Genomic DNA, 19120 nt, shown 5'->3' with positions numbered 1-19120 from the left:
TTCTATCTTTCCGCTCCACCATCCTAAGGTGTATGGCTTCCATCTTCAATGATGCAATGTAGTCCAAAATGGCTGCCGGGGTTTTACCATCCCATCTAGTTTCTACGCAGGAAGAGAAGGGGTAAAAGGGCAGTCCTCCTAGCTGAGTCAGATCTTTCTAAAAAAAGATTTCCTGTAAGACCCACCCAACTGACTTCCATTTGACCCACTGACCGCACCTAGGGAAGTTGGAGTGTAATCTTTTATAAGTATATTACCACCCTAAAAACAAAACAAAACAAAAAATCAAGGTTCTGGTCTTAAAAATGTAGGAGAGAATGGGTATCAAATACATAAAGAGTAGTCTCTTTGAGAATGAACAAAAACAAAAACCAAAAAACCCAAAAGACTCTATAAATGCAACTGAGAAGGAATGATCAGTAGAAGAGCAAAGGAACCAAGGGTGGGGAGTTTGGAGCTGTGTCTTGAAGGACAGTTCCCATGGGGCGCCTGGGTGGCGCAGTCGGTTAAGCGTCCGACTTCAGCCAGGTCACGATCTCGCGGTCCGTGAGTTCGAGCCCCGCGTCGGGCTCTGGGCTGATGGCTCAGAGCCTGGAGCCTGTTTCGGATTCTGTGTCTCCCTCTCTCTCTGCCCCTCCCCCGTTCATGCTCTGTCTCTCTCTGTCCCAAAAATAAATAAAAGTTGAAAAAAAAAAATTAAAAAAAAAAAAAAGGACAGTTCCCTGTCAAAAAATTGTTGGATTCAGAAATTGTACCTGCATGAAGGCCAAGGGTATAGGTTGGCTGTCCACTTTCAAAATAGATTCTGCTGGAAAACCAGCATGGGTAAAGGGGACTTCTCCAGCTGAGGTCTATTAGAAAATCTTACACCTTGTCTGAATTCTCTCGGATCTTCTAACAGAGGCCTTGGTTGTGAACAGCTTGATCAACTTCAGGGTGGAATAGAAAGAGAGCTACCAGAATTTTCAGACAGGTTATCTACATATCTGGCATATGCAAGCTTCATTTTGTTTTATTATGCTATAAAACAGTACTGGAGTCTTTACCTGACCTTGATTTACAATAAAAAAGGCCCTCCTTCCTCCTTCCTTACTTTATCTTGAGAGATACCTGCGTTGGGAAGGGGCAAACCAGGCAAGCCCTTCCTGTTTTTTCCACCAAGCATTCATTCTTTAAAATCCCTTTCCCCCTTATGTACATACCAAGAAACTAAATATCTTAACCTACTCTGATTCAGGAGACTCACAAATTAGAAACTGTCCCCACAGATCTCTTCCCATACTATCTCTAGGCACATAAGTGTTTGTTAGAATAGTGTTGTTACATCACACATGCCCCATCCAAGAATTATACAAGGCGCTGGTTTCCATTATCAACATTCTTTAAAAATACAACTATGGAATATCGCTCAAGACAAGTTAGCAACCACTGTGCCAAGACAGGAAACAGAAGCACTAGTTCTTTAGACAGGGGCCTTGCAGGTGGTACCCTACTACGACCTGGATTAGGCCTCCAGATAAATCCTGGGAGGTGCAACCATGGAGGGCTGGAGTCAGTCTACTAAACATTACCCTCTAAACTGCCTTTAATGCACATGGTCCCATCTTAATGTCTCCTTCCTTGTTGAGATTACTTTTAAAGCTTCGGAAGTTGACTAGAGCCAGCATAATCCCAGGAAATAGAGTATTAACAACTATGTCTTTGTTAGGTTACTAGAAAAACTAGACACACAAGATGAGTGTATGAAAATTAGGTGCCCATTTAACCTTTTGACCACATGTCTCTGACCTCTCTGGAAAAGCTAAATGGAGTTGGATATTGCACTTCATGCATTCTTGGTCCTGGTCACTAAAAGGGAATGAGGTATCACCTGGTCAGTTATTAGAATTATGGGCCAGAGTCAAGGATACAAATCTCTAATTCCAGGCACTTCTCTTCCATTATATCACTTCTTTAGAAGCCTCATCTTGGCCTCCCTTCCATGCAATCTGCCCAACTGTTAATTTGACAAACTATACTGCCCACCCAGTTCAAAATTAGCTAACATTTGAGTGTTTGAGTGCTAGGCAATATGCCAAGCACATTCTCTTGTTTAATCCTTACAACCCTCAGGGCTAATGTAATTAATGACAGTTTACAGATGAGTTAACTTAAGGCACAAATGTTACTGTACAGAATTCCATCAAGCAGGGTCCACAGAGGGCTCAGATCCCTGGGCTGTCTTCTTCCAACTCTCACCAGTAAAAAGTATAAAAAATTTAATCTGATAATATGATATGCCCTAACTCGGGCTGGTGACTTAGAAAACCTGCATATTTCCAAATTGTAAAGATTTTTTTTTTTAATTTCTCGGTCCAGATGTATTGCCCATGCCCAGTTACACTTTCATTAAACTGAGTAAGGAAAGCTGTAATTTCCAGAACTTAGTGATATTTGTTATGTTGAATTGTGGCTCGCTGTACTGTGAAGTTCCTGCACTGAACAGAAAGCAAGCAGTTAGCTCTTCAAACTTCTATGGGAGAGAGAAGCAGAAGACAAGAGGGTTGGGAATGGGTGTTACACGGACCATGCTGGAGTAAGTGTAACATCTGGAGCTCCTCTTGATGTAACTGAACATTCTGAAACATATCTGAATTAAGAACATGGCTGAAGGTGAGGGGTGGGGAACAAAACCCTTCCTTGTAGCCAGGGGTAAAGAATTCATATCTGAAATGGGAGGCAAGGCCATCTACTGTGAGAACAGGAGAAGAGAGGTGAGAGAAGCTTGAGGAGCATGATTTTGTAAATTAACCATGAGGAAGACTGGGAAAGAATGGTTACATAAAAAAACAGTTGCACAGAGTTTCTGCTAGTTCCGTTGAATCAGAGGTATGTTACAGTGGTGCCAATTGGCAGATGTCTGTGATTTTCTTCAATAATGCTCTGATCAGATGTGGAAGTGGAGAAAGCAGATGGCTGGGCTGCTTCCAGGCTGGGTGTGTGCAGAGATGCTACAGAAAGCAACCGGTGACAATGGTATTGGATGTAGGCTGAAAAGATATGCTGAAAAGTTGGCTATGGAAGGAAACCACAAGGGAATGAGTAGGGACTGGGATTTTGATGAGTAAAAGGAAACAATAGAGACACGAAGAAGAGAGACATGTAGTATGAGGTTGTATAATGGGATTTCAAAATTCAGAAGTGGAGAAGTTCTGGAGCAACGACAAGTCTAAGTTGCAGCTATGGGAGAGCAGCAGAGAAGAGTTAAAATCAAGTAAAAAAGTTTTGAGGTTATAGTGGCATTAAAGACAGATCATTCATTCACTTTTTTTTTCATTCATTCACTTTTATGTAGCTCTTACCAGTATAATTTTATTTCTTCAAAAGAGTGAGAATGGAGCATGTAAATTCTTAGCAAATGTAGTGAAGGTCCTGAAGTACAGAAAACAGGAAAGGGTCCACAAAGATGTCCTCAATCTCACACAGGTAGTTCTGTGAGAGTAAGAAGAGTCTGGAAGTTGCCAAGACCACAATGATCTCTGCTGTGGACAGTGTGAAAGAACAAGCAGGCTCCACCTGTGAGGGCTGCAGAGGTTTGGAGGCCTGGAGAATGTGGTCTTTAGTAAGAAAAGGAAGTGTGAGTGCTGTAAAGAGGCTACTAGATGATACACCTTACGAGGTACTGAAGCTAAACTGAAAAGTGAATGGACTTTATAAAGCAATCTGAATCATAGGGCTAGAATTTGGGTAAAATGTCATGCAAAACAATGTATATGAGTTACCAACATATTAAAGCTACATGTGCATAAAGATTCTATGATGCCTGTATTTTATTCCATGTTGAGTGTGAAACCTAAACCAAGGGAGAGTAAAAGAGAAGTCAAGTGTGTCTAAAGTCCTAGAGATCATCATAACTATTGAGAACGGAAAAGAACTAGACATGACAATTAGGTCACTGCTAACCTTGGAAGAGGTTAACTTTTCACTGTGACTTTCAAGGAATTTGACATGAATGTAAAGTATTCTGGTGCTCACCAGTCCAGAGCTTTCACAGATGTCAATGCTCAACAACAGTCATATAAGGTAGCCATTTATAGCTATATAAATCTAGCCATTTTTCAAGGGCTTATTACTGGCACTATATTGGATAGCACAAGTACAATCCATCATCACAGAAAATTCTATAGGACAGTGCTGTTCTAGACGAAATCCATGGTGTAGATGGAACTTGGAAGAAAAACTTAAAACCATCTGGCTCTCAGGGTACCTGGTGGCTCAGTTGGTTGAGCATGACTTGATACTGGCTTTATCATGATTTCATGGTTCCTGGGATGCAGCCTTGTGTTGGGTTCTGTGCTGATAGCATGGAGCCTATTTGAGATTCTCTCTCCCTCTGTCTCTCAAAATAAAGTGTTTTTATCCTATTGATTTCTAAAAGAGCATGTATACCTCATAACTGGGAATTTCTTTTGAATTAGTTTTAGGATCATTTACATTATGTATGAATCACCAGATGCACTTACTGAGTATAACTGTCCTAGAAGACAGCAGGTACTCAAGTATCTCTGTCAACATAGGCTTCTGTTGATGTAGGAGGCACAGAAGTAAATCAGCCCCCTGGACTCCATGTCTTCCCATATTGATCTAGAATTCTTATAAGCTAAATGGCTAGACTGTTTCTGAATACCACTAACTTCTGCAGTTATCAAGGTGTTACAAAGGTGTTACCTCTGATTACAGTAGGCCTTCTTTTGCTTTCCCAAATTGTTTCCTGACTTCTTTGCTTACTTACATTTCTCCAATGATTGAAAGTAAGATTAAATGACAAATTGCTTTGCCAGGCCTTAACAAGCTATCTAATCATCCCCATCATCTTTGAAACCATTGACAGACAAGGCCTCTTCCCAGTTTCCTTACTGTCTCAGATAGCTTGTCAGTTTCTTTCACTGAGAATTTCACCACCTCCATAAAATGGCCAGGGTCTCTCTAATTGTTAGGGCATGGACCATGTATGAAATAACTTGTACAAAAATTATAGTCACACACCACAAAACTGTGACCAGAAGCATGTTGTTTTATCCACGTATGAAAGTCTGAGGGTTCATTCTGGCCAAAGAAACTCTAAGGATGAATCACTGAAGTGTTGTTCCAGTTCAGACTGTCCTAGAGGAATAAGTACACAATCTAATACTATCAGTAACACTGCTCCATCAGCACTTAGGGCTGTTGTACTTAAATTCTGGCATCAGTCATTAAATCAAGCACATTAGAAAAATCATGATCTGTGATTTTGTTTTTAATTATCTTAAGCCTTATCACACAATTTACAAATTTGTGCTGATGATATATCTCCTCTACTTTAACCCTTCTAACGAGTTAGCAAAAGCACCATTACCAATCATACATATATGGTAATTCCACAGTTGTATTTTTGAATAGCCATTTAGAAGACAATCCTGAATTATAACTTAGTAAAGAATTCACGGGCCAAATCTGCTGCTATAACTTATCACACTGAATTTTAAAAGCATCTGACCTTACAGATCATCTATAAAACGTGAGAAGTGTTACTATTGTTTATTTAATATTATACATAAACCACACTAAAATGCCTTTCATTAAGCAAAAGGCAACATTTTAAATGCAGGGAATTTTAATTAAATTGGCATAGTTAAGACTAAAAAGATAAAGTGGACATTGCCAGCTTATCTTCAGCCCTTGCCTTTAACAGGCTAACACAACTTTTGAAACACAGCTGAGTCTTGCTGTTCTGATACAGTGAAGGGATTTCCTCAGTATTTAAATATATTAATATAACCAGTTATATAAATCTAAATATAAAACCAATCTCCTGTAAGTTTAGAGATGGCATTTACCATCTCTGTGAAAAGCTCAACAATCTAATCAATTCCAATCATATTCAAAGGGGAAAAGAGTGACAGCACTTGCTGAACCAGAATTACTATCAAAGGTCAAAAAGTGAATCATATTCATTTAACCACAAGCCAATCTTATTTAAATCAGGACTGTCCAAAAGAAATATTCTATCAGCCATTCATGATCTGAATTCTGGTGTATGTGATCAATTTAAATATGGTAGACATAAAAAAAGTCATGAGACATTTTTGTTTTGTAATAAATAAGGCAACAGCCAACTATTACTCCTTAGTAGCTTTTTTGAGATAAGCTATCAAGTCTGCTCTTTCCCCTGCCTTCTTAATGCCAGCGAAGATCATTTTTGTTCCAGGGATGTACTTCTTGGGATTCTCCAAATACTCCATCAGTGTCTCCTCTCCCCAGGTGATGCCTAAACAAGGAGGAATGTATGTTAAGTATTTTACACTCCTGATGAAGGTCTTACCGTTGGTTATATTCATGCAATTTGTGCTTCTGTAATTTTACAACTGTCCCGCCTTACCTTTGTTCTTGTTGGCATCCGTGTAAGAAAACCCAGGGGCTTGGCCTGTCTTTCGCCCAAATAAACCGTGGAGATTTGGCCCAGTCTTGTGCTTGCCTCCCTTTTCCACAGTATGGCACTGGGCACACTTCTGAACAAAAATCTTCTTGCCCTTCTCAACATCACCCATTTTTAAATCTAAAAACGAGAGACTCAATTACTTATTTCCTTCAAGTAAAAGTCCCATGGAAATCAGTGATCACTCTGGACACTTACTCATCCAGTGCGAATCTGAATCTATGATATGATATTGAGCACCAGGGTAAATCCCATTTTACTTATTGGTACACTTGCAACAGACTCTTTAGTACCAAAAACACTAGGTGGAAGAACTTCCTTAAAAACACATCTATGTGTGTCTAAGTGACAGAATTAAAACCCAAGTAAGCAAAGAGGGAACCTAGTTCAAAACCATTTCAAAAGTTGAGGTCAAGGTCACAAAAAGTCACAAATCTGAATACGTTGAAAACCATGATTACATTAAACCCAAACTACCGAAATTTCAACTTTTAAGAAAGCCTATTTATTCATACTACAGTTTGAAGCCACGTCTCAGGAGAGATCAAAATATATTAAAAAAAATAGAAATCATGGTTGATTCGGCCTGCTCAGGTCACTATAAACTGCCTTGCTGTTTTGAGTGGGAGGGCAGCAGGGGGCTGAGGTCTCGCAAGGAACCCCGCTCTGGGATCTCTGGAAGCGACCACGAGGTCACCCAATCAGGCAGGTTTCAAGGAGACTGATGAAACTTAACTTCCCGAGATGCTTAGGCAGGTTAAGAGGAGAAGCGACAGGTAACCAAGAAGAAAAATGACTCCTTTTTGGAGGAGCAGTTTTTTCCTCTCCATGAAGAACGTGAGGCGCTGCGCACCTTCCCGCCCTCATCCCGGGAAGTCCCGTCAGTCGCGTCTACAACCCTCAGCCCCGACTACGAGAGCTGGGGTCTCCGTCGGATCCGCAACCAAGTCGCCTTGGGCTTTCAGAGTCCTGACTGAGCCCATTCCCTCACTTAGCTGGGATTCCATCCTATTTCAAGCCGTAGCCCACCGGGGTCTGGCTGGCCAAAGTCCGGGGTCTTCACTTCTGGGCCTACTGACCCCGCGTGGGCCCCACTCGCAGAACCCGGGCACTGACCTCGGCCCCGCCCGCATACCTACCAACGCAACTGCGTGCTCCTACGGCTGCGCTTCCCGCCCGCTTCGGCCTCCCCGCTTTGCGCTCACCGTTCTTTGGTTGCGCGCGAAAAGAAGGTGCCCGCTCTCCAGCCGGACGTCCAGCTCTCTCAGTCCAAGGACACGCCGGTCCGCGCCTAAGTACCGGTGTTGGTGCAACCGAACTCGCTCTGCCCCCTCGCGGCCCGAGTGCGGCTGCGCCGCCTGATACGCAGTGATGTCTCCGCGCCTCATTGGCTTCGGTCTCCGGGGCCTGCGCCAACGACCTGCGCGTATGCCGGCTAGCAGGGTAAGGTGTACCGCGAGCGTGCCCTTCTGCTCGAGGCCTTTCTTGCCGGCAATTACGACAGGCCACTGGAAGTACGACATCGAGGCGGTGCCAGGAAGGGCTGACGTCACCGTTCGGCCTGTGTGTGCCTGCGGGTGCCCCGGGGAGGGTGGAGCGGAGTCGCGTGGTGGACTGAGGGCGTTATCCTGCTAAGGTAACTGCTCTTGTGCTCGTTGACGTAATGCGCCTTGAGGGGGGCGTTTTGCCTGCCCAGAGGGGAACGCCCCAAATCTGTTGTACGTAGAGGTCTCCTGGCTACCATCTTTTCAGCTGGCGACCTTTACCCAGCGTCTGTCGTGGTTCCACGGCTGGCGCCAGCCGCACCCACAAAGAATACCCTGGAACCGGAGTTAATGAGAGTTGGACCCGAGCTCCTGACGTGTTCTTGTTTCGCCTCCATTCTGATACTTTGAGTCATCTTTCAGATACCCCCTTGATGGATGCCCCAAGACTGAGGAATGGGGCAGGTGCAGCAGCTGCGGCAAAAACTAGATTGTAGCTCTGGCCCCTCACCTGCCTGTTTGCTCTCTGTCAACACCCGTCTCTCCCTCGTGTCCGTGTGCAGAACAAGGAGGATGTTCAGACAACATTAGGAAGTAACAATTTTTACATGGTTAGAGAATTCTTGGAAATGTACGGCGGATTTGCATCTCATTTAACCTAGGGTTGAATGTCATGTTCAAATAAGATATGGGGCTGGAGTCACATTAGAAATGCAGGTTTGATAACCCAGTTTCCAGTTATACTTTTCCTTTCGAACTAGCTCCCCTTCCTGTCATGCTCAATTATATCAATGGGAAATTTCTTCTGGACTCCCGTGGCCCTCTAATTCAGCCCCCGAGTTCTGAATGATTTTTTCCAACTTTCTCATATTCTAGCACTGCCATATTCATTCAGTCCTGTGTTTGTTGAGTGCATATTATGTACCTGGTGTAAATCATTGAGGACTCTCTGGTGGAGCTTACATTCTAGCAATCTTCTTCCTGCTCCCAATTTAAGCAATAGGTGCTAGATTACCTTACACTCCTTCCAAACCACTGATACTGTGATTTCTGCTCCAGAGCACGCATCTCCCTGTAGAACTGGATTTTTTTTTTTTGTTTTCTGTGTCCTTACTTCCAGTTCCCCCTCTCTCTAATTGCACACACTACTGCTCCAGAAGTGTGCTGTGAAACAGCAGAAATCACACTTTCTCAAGATCATTTGTGGCTTTTGGAAGGGACCAAGATAGTGATCATTTAGGTTTACTCCTGAAGTAGGGTCATTTGGCTAACCAAGTATTTATTTACTTATTTTAAATAATCTTTTTTTTTTTTTTAAGATTTTATTATTAAGTAATGTCTACACCCAACACGGGGCTTGAACTCACAACCTTGAGATCAAGAGCTGCATGCTCTACCAGTTGAGCCAGCCAGGCACCCCATGGCTAATCAAGTTTTTAAAAGACCAAACTTAACAACACCTTGCAAATTTAGAACTCCTGTTCTTTTGAAGCCAAGTACTGATAGCGTCACCCATATTCCTCCAAGGAATGTGTGGTCCTTAAATAGGTATAGTCCTATCAAAATCTGTTTTGTTCATGGCATCAGAAGTTATTAGTCTTTGTTTGTAGAAGAGTTGACTCATGGAGCATATTGTGCTGCTACCACAGATCATATAGATGTAGCATTAAATCAGTTGGCTAAATGAATTGATGTCATTTAAAATTAATTCCTATGAAGGGGAGAATGGAAAGCAAAGTTCTTAGTACTTTTAATTAAGAACATTGTAGATAAAGAGCCTTGTTTTTGAATGTAATGGGAAGATGAGGAAAAAGAAAGAACAAAAGTAAACACTTGGCACATTGCTGTAGTAAAGCAGATACCGTAAATTATGCGTTACAATATTTATGTATTTAGGTTTGGAAGAGACTCATAGTATTTACAGTTTACTCAGGACACCTGAGAGAATTAGTTGGGAACGACAATATTTTGCACTTGTTCTCTGTTATATTCATATGTTATATCTGTTCAGTCTATCTCCCTCTTATCCCGTAGGATAGTGGCTGGTAAGGAGTATAACTATTACAAAGCAAATGCTGTAGCTTTCTCCTTCCAGCAATAGAATGGATGGCATACTTTTAAAATCCCTCCTCATGAAAAAGAAATAATAAGATACCACCCTCCCCCAAATCGAAACATATACGAGGTCGCAAGAAAGAAAGGGAAATCTCCTGGTTGGAGGCAGGGCTGAGGTGGGGAACAAGCACTGAAAAGGAATGTGATAAGCTTAAGCTCACTTTAAGACCACCTTAGGGACTTTTGCTGAAGTAAAAGAGCTTTAGGCTTTAGGAGCAGCTCAGCAGAATGAGAGTAAAGCTCATAAAATGTGACAGTAGGGGGGATGGAGAGGTAAGGTTGGCTGAGACCCCTGCATAATGCTGAAACACTTGAACCTAAAGGATAAAATACAATCTCCCTGGAAAAGGGAAGAACCAGGTTAGTCTTGTCCGGCTTGGCCTTAAGTACTGAGTGAGAAGAAGAAGTATCCTCTGTGCATTCATAACCACGGGTCAGCCCTCATGCAGGTTTGATTTTACTCTGCCTGCATGGTCTGAGAAACTCTCGCTGAAAAATTAATACAGTAGTCGTGGATGAGCAGTATGTTCTGGTGTCTCACAGAAGAAAACATAAATATGCAGAGGAATATTCTAACCCAGGCCCTCAGGATTCCGTACTCTTAAGAAGTGCCAAGCATGAGATCATTATGAAAAAACAACAAAGAGCAAAGTTACACCACAGATGACCATTGGTGTTGGAACTATTAGATGTCACTGGGGAAGTAAAAATCTTACTGAGAAAGATATCTCCTCACATCACCGTATGAGGAAAGAAAACTCGTTCACTGTTGAGTAAGCACAATAAAGTGGTTGTACGTATGTAGTCCACAAGAAACTACCAAATCAGAATAAAATGTCATACAATTAAGCTAAATTAATTATAATCCTTTTATACCATGCTGTTTTTAGCTAGCATAGAACATGAGGCTTTAGGATCAATAGTAGCCTATTTCCCTTTGGGCAGCACAATTATTGTTTATTATTTGTATTAATGGTGACCCTTTTTCCATAGGAGAACTTATCACAGTTTGTGATCAGATCCTTCTTGGTTGAGGGTTTTTTTTCACATTCTTTTACCTTAAGTTCACTCAGGAATTGGGGTAGCCATTTATTTAATTAGTTGTCCTCATCCAAAAGAATAATAAAACTTATTTTCCTGAGAATCAAATAGTTACACTTACATTAAGCTTCAAGGTGATGCTCTACCTTCCTTCATGTTTACCTACCAAAAAGCATAAAACCCAGACCTCTGAGAGACTCTTTTATGCTCTTAAAGGCTAGAATGAGGACTCTGGCCCTTTAGATTTTCATAGGAAACACTCCTAGAAGGGGAAAAGAAGAGAAATGGTCTTATTTTCTTTTAAAAACAGAAAATAATTTTTATTTACCTTTACAATGTGTAATATGAAATGACATTTAAAATATTTAGACAAAAGCAGGGAACAAAAGCATTTGCAATGAATAAGAGACTATCCAAAACAACCAGGCCGATTTTAAAAAGAGCCAAAGCTGATTTGTAGAAATAAAAATAATAGTCATTGAAATAAACTACATACAATATGATAAGCAAAACATTTATTATCTTACAGCTTCTCTGGAAGCAGCTTATTTGGGTTTTGGCTATGGCTCAGAGTTTGAATTTGTAGTCACACTGTTGAACAGAGATACAGTTATCTGAGGGCTCAAATAGGGCTGGAGAATTCAATTCCAATTCATTTCATATGGTTGTCAGACCTCAGTTCCTTGTTGGCTCTTGGGTAGAGGCCTATGGATGGGACCGCTTACCCCATGGAAGCTTGCTTCCCAGAAACTGAGATAGAGAAGCTAAGATAGATGCCAGTCCTTTATAACCTTTTGTAAATCTTAGAAGTGACATACTTGTTTTATTGGTCATTGATTGTGGTACAATGTAAAAGGAGCCTTCAAAAGGGTGTAAATACTAGGCTGCAGGGATCATTGGACACACTATTGTTAGATATATCGCTATCTGTATCTGTATATAGAAAATGTATGTGTCTTGGGGCATCTGGGTGGCTCCGTTGGTTAAGTGTCCAACTCTTGGTTTTGGCTTAGGTCATGATCTCACAGTTGTGAGATGGAGCCCTGTGTAGGGCTATGTACTGGGCATGGAGCCTGCTTAAGGTTCTCTATTTCCCTTTCCCTCTGCCCCTTCCCTGCTCCTGCATGCACTCTCTCTCTCTCTCTCTCTCAAAAAAAAAAAAAAAAAAATTGATATCTACAGTATCAATTCAGGGCTTGCAGAGGTTGTCGAACCTGGTACCTGGTAAACAACCCTAGCTGTAGGTCAGCATTTCAAAGGCCTGCAGCCTGGAAATGAAGGTGAACTGGAAGAAACACTGATCCTACAAGGTCTGCAGCCCGACTTTAGTGGTTGGCCAAGGATACCTCAAATTCTGAAGTTGGAATAAGGAATTCTGTTGCCTTCAGGCACCTGGCAGAACCAAATGAAAATTCAGGAAGATTATAATGTCACCCTAAATCTCAAATTATTTATTTTTAATGTATGTTTATTTTTGAGAGAGAGGGAGGGGAGGGAGAGAGAGAGGAGAGGGCAGAGAGAGAATCCCAAGCAGGCTCTCCAGAGGCTGATGTGGGGCTTGAATGTACGAACTGTGAGATCATGACCTGAGCTGAAACCAAGAGTCAGAAGCTTAACTGGCTGAGCCACCTAGGCACCCTTACAAATAAAGTTTTTAAAGTGTTCAGCAAAGAAAGAAAGATAATTTTTAACTCCATGATATGAGTGAGAACTAGCAGAAGCAAGAACAAGGTCATAGGGATTCCAGATTTTAAAATTATCAGACTGTAAAATATTTGTGTTCTAAACATAAAAGCCAGGCTTGAATATTTTAGAAGGGAACTGGAAAGTATATATATAAAATAAAATGGCAGATTTGAACAACCTGTCAAATAGAAACTTTAGAACTGAAAAATAATCAAAATGAAGAAGATACCAAGATAACGTATAATGTACTGTTTAAAAAGAATTTTAATATTTATTTATTTTGAGAGTGAGATAGAACAGGAGCAGGGAAGTGGCAGACAGAGAGGGAGACACAGAATCTGAAGCAGGCTCCAGGCTTTGAGCTGTCAGCACAGAGCCAAACACAGGCTCTGTGAACCCATGAACCATGACCTGAGGTGAAGTCAGACACTTAACTGACTGAGCCACCCAGGTGCCCCTGTATAATGTACTTTTAAGTGGAGTCCCAGAAGGAGAGAAGAGAAAATGGGGTAGAAACTATATTTGAGTGAAAGATATCAATCCATAGTTCAAGAATTCCAGGGATTACTAATACAGTAAAAAGAAAAGAAATACAATAACAGTGTAAAAGCAAAATGAGAAAAACACTGACATTCTAAGAACTCTTAGACTGACCACTGAGTTCTCTACAGCTACAGTGGAAGTCAGGGAACTGTATACGGATATCTTCAATATACTGGAAGAAAGTAGCTGTCAAATTAAATTCTTCATCTGGCAAAATATCTCTTAGGAAAGAAAGACATTTCAAACAAAAACTGAGTTTGTCACCAGCATATCCACAATGAAGGAAATTCTAAAGGGTGTTCTTTATACAAAAGGAGAATGATTACAGATAAAGAGATCAAAGATGAAGAGAAAAAATAAAGAACAACAAAATAGATAAATATGTGGTTGAATATAAAGGAACATTGTTCAGGGGTACCTGGGTGGCTCAGTCAGTTGGGCATCTGACTCTTGATTTCAGCTCAGGTCATGATCTCACAGTCATGGGATTGAGCCTAGAGTTGGGCTCCATGCTCAGTGCTGAGTGTGGAGCCTGCTTGGGATTCTTTCTCTCCCTCTCCCTCTTCCCCTCCCCTGTTTGTGCACACTTGCATGCATGCGCGCTCTCTCTTTCTCTCAAACAGTAAAAAAAAAGAAAAAAAAAAAAGAGTCAGACATTTAATCAAATGACCCACCCAGGCACCCCTAGTCCAGAATAGTTTGAAAGGAGGTGTAATTAAATGACATGATCATGAAATATAAAAATTAAGACATCTGAACGAAACACTCATAGAAATTCCTTATGAACTTTCATGATAAACAATGTCTAAAATGTGCCTGTTGGCACATTAAATGAATTGGCTTGCATTTGACAGTTAGCTAGCCTCTTGGTAGACACCTTCCAAAAATGATATTTGGCTTTAGAATAATTGATATCAAGCCATTTGCTATGGTGTCCATGTTTATGTCCCCCCAAATTTCATGTGTTGAAAGCCTAAGGTTTATTAGAAGATGGGACCTTTAGGAGGTGATTAGTTCATGAAGACAGCCCTCATGAATGGGATTAGTGCCCTCATAAAGGAGGCCCCGGAGAGATCCCCTGCCCCTTACACCATGTGAGGTTATAGTGAGAAGATGGCTGCAGGGAAGAAACAGACCCTTCCCATTCACCAAATCTACCAGTGCTATATAACCTCAGACTTCTAGCCTCTAGCACTGTAATAAGTGTTGTTTATAAGCCACCTAGTTTATGGTGTTTTGTTTTAGCAGCCCAAGTAGACTAAGATGCCTTCCTTTCTTGCCACAATTAACTCACCAGTTACTAATTAAAGCCACTGCTAGACCTTCACAATAAAATTTTTTTCCTGCACAAAAAAATTGGTTATGTTTCTCTATCAGAAGGCTAATGGAAAAGAAACATCCAACTTTGAATGTGTGCATGCAAGGCATTTTGGGTTTCGTTTTTTCTACTGACTTAATTTGTCCACGTTTACGTAAAAAAAAGGGCCCATATATTTAATTTATTAAGGTAATGTAGTTTATAGAGCTGCCCATCTCTCATTTCACTGGGCATTTGAATTTTGTCTTTTGTATTTGATGTTAGTTTGTACAAACATTTACAAAAGGGGACAATGTTCACATATTTATTTTATTAAGGTACTATATTTTGTATAGACATCTGTCAATTACTGGGCATATGAATTTGAAATACTCATTTCTGGAAAACAATGATGTAAACTTTGTCATACACATTGTTTTTCATGATTTTGGAAAATTACCTTGGAGTATAATTTGAAAATGAGATTAAAGACTATAAAATTTTCTGGTTCTAATATTTTATTGCCGAATTGTTAAACTTTTCAGGAAGTAAGAACATCCCCTTTTTATGGGTTCCTCTGACTAGATCCTAACTTAAAATTCCTGAAAACATAAACTTCATAACAAGGTCATTATGGCTTTTCTAGAAAACAGAATCCAACAACATGGAAGAAATTCTGTTAAATTTTTACTTTTCTTGCAAGAGGCTGGGTTTTGAAGGAAAGGATGAAAATCTCAATTATAGAAATAATAGGAATTATAGCCATAGAATTGGTGTTTCATCCCTGAATGCTCCTTATCCCTGAGGTCTTTATGGTCTTCTAGAATTGATTTATGGAAACGTTTTTGTGCACCAGTTTTTGAAAAAGAGTTCTTAAGCCCTAGCAGGTCAGTCTGAGGCTTGGCCACTCCAGCTCTAGGAATCCAACCCAGAATGGGTCTTGTCTCCTCATTGTTTTCTGTGTTCAAGGTCAGCCTTTCTTCTGGCTTACTTAAAAAATGTTCAAAATCAAAAGCTTCCAAGTCTGGTTTACTTTCTAAAATAGTAGGCTTACTAAAGCTAACAGAGTTTTGACACATAGTACACGGGTCACGTATGGCAGGTTTTAGATGCTCATACTGAATGTAATGGTTTGGGCTATAGCAAGGTATAGGTTGGGGTTTTAATGCCAGCTGTCTCCAGTACAAATCTTTTATCTTCTTAGTATCTGTGATTTTTGGAGATATTTTTATGTTGCAAACGTTAGTCAGATCTCTTGTTGGGTAACAAGGTGGGGATGCATAGGTAGATAGCAAACTTTGTTCTTCCTTAATCTTGTCTTCAATTTCCTGTTTTTTATGGGTGACACCTGCCAGTGTGTTATCACTAAGTGCCATCATTTCTGTAGAACTGGGTACAAAGGTATGAAAATTACACAAAACTCTAGGGGTACAATCTGGACAGGAATGTGGTCTCTGCTGGACAACAGCCTCCAGAGGCCGTCGGTTCTGCATCAGTCGAGCAATTCGTCCTGCTAGGGGTCTTGGAGGTTTTAAGACAGGATGGAATTTTTCTTGCTGTAGTGGTGGGATAAAAAGGAGAAAATCAGTTAATAAATCTGGCATTGTAAGGGTATCACCACAAACGGCAGGTCAAATTTGTACCTGTTTTCACTGAGTAAATGTAGAATGGGTGTAGGAGTGCACATTGCAATGTTTGCTTGCTTATTTATTTATTTATTTACAGACATTGACATTTGGGTCCTAATAAACACATGTTTTTCTCTTCTGGTTTTTGCTGATAGGGAAAGGGGATGTTTTCACTTGGATATGGAAAAATTCCTCTGTGTAGGAACTCTTTGCTTTCAAATGTTCAAAGATATAAAAGAATCACTTGAGCAGAATTTCTGCCATCCCCAACAGATGATGTTGAAGGTTATGTGTGGTTATTTAAATCTCAGTGAAAGCTTTCCAATGCAAGGGTTCTTAAACCTCGGTTGAATCAGAATCAGCTTTGGAGCTGGAGAAAATGAGATTCCTAAGCTTGATCCACTTGAGACTGTGATTCAGAGACTGTGATTCTGCAGTGGAGCTCAGGAATCTGCTTTTTTTTTTTTTTTTTTTAAGTTTATTTATTTATTGAGAGAGAGAGAACAAGAGAGCACAAGCAGGGTGAGGGGCAGAGAGAAAAGGAGAGAGAGAGTATCCTAAGCAGGCTTCACACTGCAGGATGTGGGGCTTGAACTCATGAACTGTGAGATCATGACCTGAGCGGAGACCAAGAGTCGGACGCTTCACTGACTGAGCCACCCAGGTGCTCCAGGAATCTGCTTTTGTAACAAACATCTTGAGTGATGCTGAGACCAGTGATGTGCTGTGCTTAAACAGCAGTCTGCAGGGGGCTTGTTCTATCTGTGCGTTTTGAGATATTGTACAGATACTATGAATCATGTCTGGTAACTGCAAAAGTAGTGTATTTACAAGTTTACTAATAGATATATGTCGATGGGGGTATAGGAATAAGAGGGAGGAGTTGATTAGAAAGGGGCATGAGGAAACTTTCTGGAATGATGGTAATATTTAATGTATTGATAGGTGTTTGGGTTACAAAGGTGTACGCGTTTGTCAGAACTCAGTGAACATGCACTTTAAAATATGTGCAATTTCATTGAATGTGTATTTTGCCTTAAAAGAAAAGCTGCAACAGATTGAACTCTGTTTAATGATATGCATGCTGATTGTTTAAGGATGAAGTATCCTAGTGTCTGCAATTTCTCTCAAATGCATAAAACATAATAAAGTGTATTGATGGGTGGCTGAAGAGATGGAAAGATGGATAGATTATGTGATAAAGTAAGTATAGCAAAATGCCGATGGTAGAATCTCGGTGGCGGGTGCATGGATGTTAGTTGTAAAATTATTTCAACGTTCCATAACTGTCAAGATTTTTAAGATAGTATGTTGAAGAAAAACTAACAGAATCGATGGATGGTGATAATGGAATTGATAGCAGAGGCAATAAAAATGAGAATGGTGAGAAAACAGTAACTCGAGTTTGGATATAGAAAACAAAACGGAGTTAGGAGTGTCTTCTTGGATCCTAATTTTCTCAGAGTTGGGGGAATTTCCATCTACTATTAACAAATCTGTTATAACCTTTAGCTAGTTAGGTTTCAGTAGATACTAGAAGAAACCCCAGCTCTTTAAAATACTTTGTTAAATTTGTCATGAACAAAAAAGTGTGGGGTATATCATATCCTCCTTGGACAGGACCCCTTTATGCAAGAAGCAGTTTTTAGTATCTTTATTTCATTCTACTGTAACAAAATACTTCATACACTTATTACCACTAAAACATGCCTTCCCAGAGTCTGTTATTCATGTCTTAGTCAGAAACCAGAAAGAGGCACTAAAACTTACTTTCATTTATTTTTTTAAAGTTATTTTGAGAGAGAGAGAACATGCATGCATGCACAAGTGGGGGAGGGGCAGAGAGTGGATGGGGGAGAGAGAGACAGAGAGTGAGACAGGGAGAGGGAATCTCAAACAGGCTCTGTGCTGTTAGTTTGGAACCTGATGCGAAGATCGAACCCATGAACTGTGAGATCGTGACCCGAGCTGAAACCAAGCTGGAAACAACCGACTAAGTGAGCCACCCAGGCACCCCTAAAACTTTTAAACTTTATTTTAGGCATATTTTATCTTATTATTAATAAAAATTTAGTTGATGGTTTACTTGCACAATAATTTTGCATATAATATACTTGGCAAACATTCTTTATATAACTGTACATGTATTTCTTTGTAAAAATGATAAAGCTGCTTCCTGAAGGGCTGGACTCTACAGGGTCAAATCTGTGGAAATCTGGATAGCTGATGAACACACTTGACAATGTTGGAATACATGTATAGTGCTTTCTAGCCTTAGAGAATATTTGTTGCAAGTGAAAAGTAAAAAAAACCCTTCAGTGAATGATAAAGCACGGTCTGTATAACTATTTCAGGTGTTATGATTTTTTTATCACCTTGGGAAATACCAAAGCTAATGTAAAATAAATGTGTTCAGCTCAGTCTAAATTCTACGGTTTATATCTTTGGAAATACTAATTTTGTTTTAAAAACCGTGTAGCTTTAGAGGATAAAATCTAGGCCCCAAATAAAATAGCATATATGTGTATTGTTAAATTATTTTATTTCATGTATATATAAGTAATCCAACAGACTATAATTTCTGTCACTAACGGGCTTGATCATTTCTTTCAGGCCATTTCACATAATCAATTAAGAAATTTGTGGGGCGCCTGGGTGGCGCAGTCGGTTGAGCGGCCGACTTCAGCCAGGTCACGATCTCGGTCCGTGAGTTCGAGCCCCGCGTCGGGCTCTGGGCTGATGGCTCAGAGCCTGGAGCCTGTTTCCGATTCTGTGTCTCCCTCTCTCTCTGCCCCTCCCCCGTTCATGCTCTGTCTCTCTCTGTCCCAAAAATAAATAAATAAAAAAAAAAGTTGAAAAAAAAAATTTTTTA

General features: G+C 40.4%; 2 protein-coding genes and 1 long non-coding RNA gene across 4 annotated transcripts in view; 1 reads left to right on the top strand and 2 right to left on the bottom strand.

Annotated features, from left to right (window-relative positions):
• Positions 1-5254: 5254 nt before the first annotated feature.
• On the bottom strand, positions 5255-7777 carry CYCS (cytochrome c, somatic). 2 transcript variants are annotated; one of them, XM_025929433.2, is made up of 3 exons: positions 7660-7777; positions 6398-6574; positions 5255-6286 (listed from the first exon to the last, which is right to left on the bottom strand). In XM_025929433.2, exons 2-3 carry the CDS (start codon positions 6564-6566, stop codon positions 6138-6140), a joined length of 318 nt encoding a protein of 105 aa, XP_025785218.1. In that variant the 5' UTR covers positions 6567-6574; positions 7660-7777; the 3' UTR covers positions 5255-6137. The 2 variants fall into 2 exon arrangements, with proteins under 2 accessions (XP_025785218.1, XP_025785219.1); XM_025929434.2 differs by having other exon boundaries at positions 7594-7724.
• Positions 7778-7907: 130 nt separating this feature from the next.
• Positions 7908-19120, top strand: part of LOC147583201 (uncharacterized) — a 55914-nt gene continuing 44701 nt past the window's right edge. The window contains exon 1 of the long non-coding RNA XR_015246198.1: positions 7908-8090. This is a non-coding gene — a long non-coding RNA (uncharacterized LOC147583201). The remainder of the gene's footprint in view (positions 8091-19120) is intronic.
• SPMIP4 (sperm microtubule inner protein 4) overlaps positions 15295-19120 on the bottom strand; it is a 42793-nt gene continuing 38967 nt past the window's right edge. Inside the window, exon 10 of the mRNA XM_025929962.2 lies at positions 15295-16176. Coding sequence (XP_025785747.2) covers positions 15355-16176 — 822 coding nt within the window. The 3' untranslated portion in view covers positions 15295-15354. The remainder of the gene's footprint in view (positions 16177-19120) is intronic.

The sequence above is a fragment of the Puma concolor genome, chromosome A2 (assembly GCF_028749965.1).
Source record: "Puma concolor isolate L17-30 chromosome A2, mPumCon1.1.hap2, whole genome shotgun sequence".
Classification (NCBI taxonomy): domain Eukaryota; kingdom Metazoa; phylum Chordata; class Mammalia; order Carnivora; family Felidae; genus Puma; species Puma concolor.
Note: the sequence above shows the minus strand (reverse complement) of the source record. Positions and strands in the feature narration are given on the sequence as shown.